The following is a 9547-nucleotide window of genomic DNA, read 5'->3' as shown; positions in this document are numbered from 1 at the left end:
TAGACTTCTCTTTCTCTCTGTGAAAGGCTGCAGGGGCGTCAGATGGAGGGACTGAGGAGGAGGAGGAGAGGAGATGAAGCAGCAGGGTGAAGCTTAGAGGAGAGGGAACATGAGGAAGAAGGACACTTCAGTCTGTGAGAGTGTGAAGGAAAGAAACACATGGAGTCTGAGCCTCACTGGAGAGGAGCAGATCAGGAATGTTCCTCTACTCCACAGAGCTGCTGCTTCCTCTTCTGCTTCTGCTTCCTCTTCTTCTTCTTCGCCTCCACGTCATGTCACGTTGCCAGGACTACCTGACGTGACAGAAAGGGGGGGGGGCAGCTGGGGGGCTCTGATCCACCAGCAGAGGGGCGGATCTGTCCTGATGGGGCCTGGGGCCAGGGGGCGTCTGTCTCTCTGCCTGCCTCAGGGATCTAGAGGCTCCTGCTGTGAAGAGGAGGATAAGCCTGTCTATCTGCCTGTCTGTCTGTCTGTCTGCGTCTCCATGGAGCTGCAGAGGAGCCTCTCACCTGGTTGATCTTCTCTCTGTGTCCTCAGGTAACTCCCAGCTGGGTGCCACCATCGTGGACGCCTTAGACTCTCTGTACATCATGGGGCTGCACGAGGAGTTCAAGGGAGGGACAGGAGTGGATCGAGCAGAACCTGGACTTTGGCGTGGTGGGTACTTCCTGTCTGTCTGTCTGTCTGTCTGTCTGTCTGTCTGTTTGTTCAATCCACTGACAATGAATGATGATAAGACAATTCACACACACACACACACACACACACACACACACACACACACTAACTAACCTGATTGGAGGAGTGTGTGTCTGTGTGTGTGTGTGGATCAGGATGGAGCTCAGGGATCTTCACCTTCCTCACCATCACCCCTCAGATCTCCTCCATCTCCCCTCCCTCCCTCCCTCCCTCATAATTCTTCTGTTATGTTCTTCCCTCACACACTCTCTCTCTCTCTCTCTCTCTCTCTCTCCTCTCTCTCTCTCCTCTCTCTCTCTCTCTCTCTCTCTCTCTCTCTCTCTCTCTCTCTCTCTCTCTCTCTCTCTCTCTCTCTCTCTCTCTCTCTCTCTCTCTCTCTCTCTCTCTCTCTCTCTCTCTCTCTCTCTCTCTCCTAAGCATGCAGGAGGGAGGGAGAAGGGAGGAGAGGGGGGTGAGGGAGGGAGAGAAGAGGGAGAAGGATTGAAGGATAGAGAGCAGCAGAGATGTTAGACCTTGAGAGATGAAAGGTGAGGACAGAGAGGGAGAGAAAGATGGAGAGTGAAAATAAATCACAGAGCGACGAGGCACAGGCTTGGGAGAGGAAGAGGATGGATGAGGAAGAGGATGGATGAGGGGCTGAAAGAGCAGCAGGAGGAGGAGGGGGAGAGGGGAATGTGTGTGAGAGTAAGACACAGATGAAGGTGGATTAGAGGTAAACAACACGTCTGTGATGAAGGAGACGAGCAGCAGCTGGGAGACTGATGATGCATTATGGGAGAGAGAGGGAAGAGGAGGGGCTGCAGAGAGGGGGAGGGGCTTAGTCTGTATGCGCACTCACACACACACACACACACACACACACACACACACACACACACACACTGTATTTCTGTGAAGATGTCCTGGTTTTGTGAGGGACCATGTGATTGGTTGACCACACTCACACCTTTAGTGTGAAGCGGCGCAGGAGAGAGTAAGTGTTGCCCTGGTGACCGCTAACAGGGATCTAAAGAAAAGGTGAGGCAGAGGTGAGAGACCAGAGTGACGTCTCATCAGGACAGGAGTTGATGTGTGCTTGTGTTTGGCCTTCCTCCTCCTCCTCCTCCTCCTTCCATCCTTGTTCACTGCAGCCATTTTAAGATGGCGCTTGTTTTACGGCCTCTTAAACTACAGCTGTAAACGGCTAACAAGTGGGACTGACTGACGGATAAACGAGCCAAGGCCTTCAGCTCCTCCCCCTCGTCTTCATCACTCAGCCCATCACAGCCAGTGTGGGAACCTTACTGCAGCTAATTGATAGATCTGACATGATGTCACTCACAGTGAGGGGAGGGGAGGCGCACCTGAGCTAGGCTCCTCCCCCCTCTGCTCCACATCTGTCCCTGTGAAGGATGAGTGTGTGTGTGTGTAGCTGCAGCTAGATGCCATCACACAGGAGCTGCAGCAAACTGATCAGTCACAGGAAATGACCCTAACAATGACCCAGGCAGAGGAAAGTGTGTGTGTGTGTTGATGTCTCCTCTTGTGTTCCCAGAATGCCGAGGTGTCTGTGTTTGAAGTCAACATCCGCTTCATCGGAGGACTGCTGGCTGCCTACTACCTCTCTGGACAGGAGGTGTGTGTGTGTGTGTGTGTGTGTGTGTGTGTGTGTGTGTGTGTGTGTGTGTGTGTGTGTGTGTGTGTGTGTGTGTGTGTGTGTGTGTGTGTGTGTGTGTGTGTGTGTGTGTGTGTGTGTGTGGTGTGTGTGTGTGTGTGTGTGTGTGTGTGTGTCTCTGTCTCTGTCTCTCTCTCTCTCTCTCTAAAGGTAGATGGATCTATGACCTAACCTCCCTCTGTCTCTTCAGGTGTTCAAGCTGAAGTCAGTCCAGCTTGCAGAGAAGCTGCTTCCTGCTTTCAACACTCCAACAGGGATCCCCTGGGCCATGGTCAACCTCAAGAGGCACGCCCACACACACACACACACACACACACACACACACACACACACACACACACACACTCTGATTCTGCTCCTCTTGCCTGTGTTGGTGTTTGCTGAAAGTTTTTGTTGTGTTAGGAAGGAAAAGGTGTGTGTGTGTGTGTGTGTGTGTGTGTGTGTGTGTGTGTGTTAATTGCTTATTTATACATTGAATTAAACAAGATGAAGGAGATTTGCTGCACTAATCTGCGGGCTACATTGTTGCCTAGCAACAAGGCCATACTTGTGTGTGTGTGTGTGTCCCGGTCCTCACGGCTCGTCTCTCTGCTCTCAGTGGCGTGGGGCGTAACTGGGGCTGGGCCTCAGCCGGCAGCAGCATCCTGGCTGAGTTTGGGACGCTGCACATGGAGTTCGTCCATCTGACCTACCTGACAGGGAACCCAGCCTACTACCAGAAGGTCAGGACCTCACCTCCTCCCGTCTGTGTTCACCTCCTCACGTCTGTGTTCACCTCCTCACGTCTGTGTTCACCTCCTCATGTCTGTGTTCACCTCCTCATGTCTGTGTTCACCTCCTCACGTCTGTGTTCACCTCCTCATGTCTGTGTTCACCTCCTCACGTCTGTGTTCACCTCCTCATGTCTGTGTTCACCTCCTCACGTCTGTGTTCACCTCCTCCCGTCTGTGTTCACCTCCTCTCACTGTGTTCACCTCCTCATGTCTGTGTTCACCTCCTCATGTCTGTGTTCACCTCCTCATGTCTGTGTTCACCTCCTCATGTCTGTGTTCACCTCCTCATGTCTGTGTTCACCTCCTCATGTCTGTGTTCACCTCCTCATGTCTGTGTTCACCTCCTCATGTCTGTGTTCACCTCCTCATGTCTGTGTTCACCTCCTCACGTCTGTGTTCACCTCCTCATGTCTGTGTTCACCTCCTCACGTCTGTGTTCACCTCCTCATGTCTGTGTTCACCTCCTCACGTCTGTGTTCACCTCCTCATGTCTGTGTTCACCTCCTCACGCCTGATCATAGATCCATCAGGGTCCATCAGAGACCTACAGACCTGAGAGGAGGAGAACATCTACACACACACACACACACACACACACACACACACACACACACACACACACACACACACACACACACACACACACACACACACACACACACACACACACACACACACACACACACACTCAGCTCTCCTCCTCCTTGTGTTTCAGGTGATGCACATCAGGAAGCTGCTGGCCAAAATGGACCGACCCAACGGGCTCTACCCAAACTACCTGAACCCCCGCACAGGACGCTGGGGACAGCGTGAGTCCAGCTCCATGCAGAGAGCCCACTCAGCACACAGGCTCACTTTTGACCCTTTGTCTGGCTGTCTCCTCACTGTAACCTTAGCTGTAGCTTTGCCTTGTTGTGTCACACAGCTGAGGGCAGGTTCTGGTTCTGGCTCAGGCTCAGGTTCTGGTTCTGGTTCTGGTTCTGGTCTGAAGTGAGGGCAGAATAAAGTCATCACTTTACTTTGGCTCACACTCAGAGATGTGCTGGCAGGTCAGAGGTCAGATTCCTGGCCTCTGCCCTCATAGACATGGATGGGATGTGATGTAGACCTGTTCTCCATGTGCACCTGTGGGTCCTTCTTCTTTATGAAGCTTCACCCTTTGGTCCAGGAAAGGAGAAGATGAAGTCTGTGACATTTGACTCATCTGGTTTTTGTTGCAGAGTGAGAATAGACAAATAAGATAAACTAACTCATCCTGTCGCCATGGAGACCAAGAACCACCGTCATAAACCGCAGTGTTCTGAGTGAGACGGACTCACTGGAGTGGGCAAATGTAGAGGATGGCCACACACACACGCACACAGGCACACAGACACACACACACAGGCACACACACACACACACACACACAAACACACAGGCACACACACACAGGCACACACAGGCACACACACACACACACACACACAAACACACAGGCACACACACACAGGCACACACAGGCACACAGACACACACACACAGGCACACACACACACACACACAAACACACAGGCACACACACACACACAAACACACAGGCACACACACACAAACACACAGGCACACACAGGCACACACACGCACACACACACACACACACACACAGTTTCAGTAATCATTTCTTTTGTCAGGAAACATTTAAATGTAGGAATGTCTGAGCTCTACAGTGCTGTAACCATAGAAACGTGACGCCTGATCGCACATGGACGTGTTGACGGGCTGCTCTCTCTGCCTCCCTGTGTGTGTGTGTGTGTGTGTGTAGACCACACGTCTGTGGGCGGTCTGGGGGACAGCTTCTATGAGTATCTGCTGAAGGCCTGGCTCATGTCCGACAAGACCGACGTCGAAGCCCGCAAGACCTACGACGACGCCATCGAGGTACGGCGCCGCCCGCTGTCGATCTGTGTTGTCCGTCTGTCCGTGCGTGTTCCAGCACTGATCTGGGTCAGCCGGCCTGTAGAGGTGTGAGGGACCCTGAACGCATCACACACACACACACACTCACTCTTCTCTGCCCCCCCCCCCCCCCAGGCCATCGAGCGCCACCTGATACGCAAGTCTAACGGCGGCCTGACGTTCATTGGCGAGTGGAAGAACGGCCACCTGGAGAGGAAGATGGGCCACCTGGCCTGCTTCGCCGGGGGGATGTTCGCTCTGGGGGCCGACGGCTCGCCTGACGACAAGGCCGGACACTACCTGCAGCTGGGGGCGGAGATCGCACACACCTGCCACGAGTCCTACGACAGGACAGGTGAGGGGAACACACACACACACACACCTGCTGTGATCTACAATCAATAGCTGGCCCATGAGTAAAAGATTCTCTCTGACCCTCCTCTTCCACTTCCTCTCCACTTCTCCCTTCTCCCCCCTCCTCTTCCTCCCTCTTCCTCCTCCCTCCTCTTCCCCCCCTCCCTCCTCCTCCTCCTCTCCTCCCCCCTCCCCCTCCTCCCCCACTGCTCCTCTTCCTCCCTGCAGTGTTGAAGCTGGGCCCAGAGGCCTTTAAGTTTGACAGCGGTCTTGAGGCGGTGGCGGTGCGTCAGAATGAGAAGTACTACATCCTGAGGCCGGAGGTCATAGAGACGTACTGGTACATGTGGAGGTTCACCCACGACCCCAAGTACCGCCAGTGGGGCTGGGAGGCTGCACAGGTACACGCCCTCATCCTCCTCATCCTCATCCTCCTCTTCATCATAGAGCAGCAGGAGGCCTCAGGGTTCAGGGGTCAGAGGTCAGGGGGGAACACGTTTGTATGGAGGAGCCCCTGCTGCCACAGGTTGAAGTGAGAACACGGTTGTCATGGCGACTGTCCTGTACTTGGCAGCAAATGTGAAAACACACACACACACACACACACACACACACACACACAAACACCAGTCTGTTTGTTACACAGAATCGATTTACTGTGTGTGTGTGTGTGGTGTGTCTGTGTGTGTGTGTGTGTCTGTGTATCGTGTGTGTGTGTGTGTGTGTGTGTGTGTGTGTGTGTCTGTGTTTCTGTGTGTGTGTGTGTGTGTGTGTGTGTGTGTGTTTCTGTGTGTGTGTGTGTGTGTGTGTCTGTGTTTCTGTGTGTGTGTGTGTGTGTGTGTGTGTGTCTGTGTCTGTGTCTGTGTGTGTGTGTGTGTGTGTGTGTCTGTTATCTGTGTGTCTGTGTGTGTGTGTGTGTGTGTCTGTGTATCTGTGTGTGTGTGTGTGTGTGTGTGTCTGTGTTTCTGTGTGTGTGTGTGTGTGTGTGTGTGTGTGTTTCTGTGTGTGTGTGTGTGTGTGTGTCTGTGTTTCTGTGTGTGTGTGTGTGTGTGTGTGTGTGTGTGTGTGTGTGTGTGTGTGTGTGTGTGTGTGTGTGTGTGTGTGTGTGTTTTGTGAGGACAGGTTTGTGTTTAAGTTGAACATGGTGGTGCAGGAGCACCTGGTGTTGACAGGTGTGAGTGTGTGTGTGTGTGTGTGTGTGTGTGTGTGTTAGTGTGTGTGTGTGTGTGTATGTGAGCTTTACTCCCTGACTAGCTGGAAATTAAACGATGCAAAGGTGCGGATTGATAAACTTCCTGTGCTCACACTGCTGTCAGTGTGTGAGTGATGAGGCCTCAGTACTGTCCAGTTCAAACTGCTCTGTTTGTGTGTGTGTGTGTGTGTTGTGTGTGGGGGGGGGGGGGGGGTGGTCTGTGTGTGTGTGTGGGTCTTTGTGTTTGTGTGTGTGTGTGTGTGTGTGTGTGTGTGTGTGTGTGTAAATGCTCTCTACAGCGCCACTCAGTGGACTGAAATCCTCTAGTTTTGCATGTATGTGCGTGTGTTTGTGTGTGTTTGTGTGTGTGTGTGTGTTTATTGCTCTCATTTATATTTTACACCCATAAAAGAAGGAACAAAAACACAACATCATTCCTTTACGTCACAGTGAAGCGCAAACTGTATTTAACCTTTAACCTTTAACTTTTACCCTGTTCACCGCCTGGCCTCACCTGGGCTCTCCAGCTCTCTGCCTGCGTCTCGTCTGCAGCGTTGTTGTCAGGCTGCTGTGCTGATTAGCATGAGCGGCTGCAGCAGTAATGTGTATGAGCGTGTGAGGCCTCAGAGATGTTTAATGCATGAACAACATATGTTTCAGTGTTAGAGCTCTCAGGCGCCGCTGCTAAACTGCTTCAAACAGTCGTTTCCTGTACAAATGCATGCCGGCGTGCGTGGCAGCGCCACAACAGCCTCTCCTGTCGCGGCTAATCAGAGGTGCGGCGTGATGAAAGAGGCTGTCAAACGTGGACGCTTCTATCTGAGTGTGTGTGTGAGGAGTGTGTGTGTCTTCATCTGAGCTCCACAAGGACGGAACAAGAGAGGCAACATACCAGCGACCTATTTAAGGAACAAATGTGCATCTATTTATGCTTTTCTTCTTCTTCTTTTTACATAATGTCACATGGCCTTCAGCACTTGGCCTCATTAAAGTAAAAGTCATGTGAAATGTCGACGCTTCAGGCCTCAGAATCTGATTAATGCGTCGCTTGTTTTTGTTTTTGCCAGATTGCCGGTTTCTCCGTGACGTCACTCAGCCGGGGTCAGTAAGTGTGGTTTCATTACATCTCTAACTGTGACATTTGTGCTGAGAGGTGCAAGAAGTTCTGTGGACAAACCTGCCAAACTTTCCTCCTGTGACGAGCGGCTGAGTCCTCCTCTGCGGCTGAGGCTGACAGCTGCAGAGGTTTTGACACTCAGCGGGCAGGCACTCATAAAAGTATATAAAATCAATTTCTATCTGTTTTCAGATTGTTGTGGAGTGTTTTTTTTTTTTTTTTGTACAAGGTTGTTCTGCAGCGGCTTCTTCTTCTTCGTCTTCTGCCTCTCAATATCAGCGTGTGCAGACGAGGGGAAAATGCTTCTTGAGTAGTACGACCCTGGGCGCCCGCTGAAATAATATTACACGCTTCTACCTTGCTGTGCTTGTGTTTGTGAGATTGTTTTCCAAATGAATTTGAGTGCCGGTGACTGGAGGTCCCCAGAGCGGCCGGAGCTCCTGACTGATTATCCGTCAGCTCGTGCAGGGAAACATTAAATGTGCCGCCAAAGGGAAACAAAAGCTTCAATCCTGTTTTGCTTTATTACTATTTACAAATGGAGGTAAGAGATAATGACCTGCAGGCTTTCATACCATGTTATAGACTATCCTGCTTATTATGCCACTTACCAAAGAAGGAAATGATCTCACACGGTATATTAGCTTTAATGGTATGATTTTATTACGCTGCATTATTAGCTATTAGCTTCCACAGAGGACAAACGCTCCCATCGCTGTTAAACTCGGTGCTAAGTTCAGACTTTGCTGTTGATTTTCTCAACACTCTTTCCTCATAATGTCACTTTTAACAACTTCCACCCTCTCCTCGACCCCTGCAGGCTCACCGGTTCAGCCGGAGTCACGACAGTCCGGCTGTCTGCGGTTGACTGTCGGTTCAATGTCCAATGTCTGACATGGAGGAGGCGTGAATCAGTCAATACAGAGCAGCTAACCCGGTGCAGAGCGGAGTGGAGTTGTCCAACATCCTGAGTCTCTCTGGGACCGGGAGTGCGTCACCTCGCTGTTGCGCAACATGTCGCCCGTCCGTCCATCGCCACATGATGCGAGTGTGAGTGGTGTGAGAGAAAGGACCAAGTAGGCATCTTAACGTGTTTATACTTCTGCTTTGGTCGTTCTGTCTGAGAGGCACTCAAGCCCTCATGTACCACTTTATCGTTTGGTATGTGCCACCTTCCGATGAGCACTTGAACGCAGCACGAGTTCACCTGCTGCTGCACTTGATGGGGTCTTAGTTTGGATTTCACTCCTGTAACCTCTGAACAGCTCCAGTCAAGGTGCTCTACACCCCCAGCTGCTCCAGCTGAGCGGGGCTGGGCAGCTCCAGGTGTGTGTGTGTGTGTGTGTGTGTGTGTGTGTGTGTGTGTGTGTGTGTGTGTGTGTGTCTGTGTGTGTGTGTGTTTGTGTGTGTGTGTGTGTGTGTGTGTGTGTGTGTGTGTGGGCATGTGTGTGGGCATGTGTGTGTGTGTGTGTGTGTGTGTGTCTGTGTGTGTGTGTGTGTGGGGGGGGGGGGGGGGGCATGTGTGTGGGCATGTGTGAGTGTGTGTGTGTGTGTGTGTGTGTGTGTGAATGTGTGTGTATGTGTGTGTGTGCGTGTGTGAGTGTGCGTGTTTGTGTGTGTGAGTGTGTATATGAGTGTGTGTGTGTGTGTGTGTGTATGTGTGTGTGTGTCTGTGTCTGTGTCTGTGTGTGTGTGTGTGTGGGGGGGGGGGGGGGGGCATGTGTGTGGGCATGTGTGAGTGTGTGTGTGTGTGTGTGTGTGTGCGTGTGTGTGTGAGTGTGCGTGTGTGTGTGTGTGAGTGTGTATATGAGTGTGTGTGT

General features: G+C 51.8%; 1 protein-coding gene across 1 annotated transcript; it reads left to right on the top strand.

Annotated features, from left to right (window-relative positions):
- Window positions 1-490: 490 nt before the first annotated feature.
- Window positions 491-5954, top strand: LOC143015434 (mannosyl-oligosaccharide 1,2-alpha-mannosidase IB-like; the record flags this gene model as incomplete). The annotated part of the gene is given in 9 exon segments (XM_076169409.1): window positions 491-614; window positions 616-657; window positions 2234-2314; window positions 2544-2638; window positions 2952-3075; window positions 3842-3935; window positions 4931-5046; window positions 5200-5419; window positions 5647-5954. Coding segments are annotated over 9 exon segments (1204 nt in total), but the record flags the coding sequence as incomplete, so codon positions are not given.
- Window positions 5955-9547: the final 3593 nt, after the last annotated feature.

Source organism: Genypterus blacodes, unplaced genomic scaffold (assembly GCF_046128005.1).
Source record: "Genypterus blacodes isolate CSIRO-AG114 ecotype Tasmania unplaced genomic scaffold, CSIRO-AGI_Gbla_v1 ptg000201l_1, whole genome shotgun sequence".
Lineage (NCBI taxonomy): Eukaryota > Metazoa > Chordata > Actinopteri > Ophidiiformes > Ophidiidae > Genypterus > Genypterus blacodes.
The sequence above is the reverse complement of the archived record's forward strand: the minus strand, read 5'-3'. Positions and strand labels throughout refer to the sequence as shown.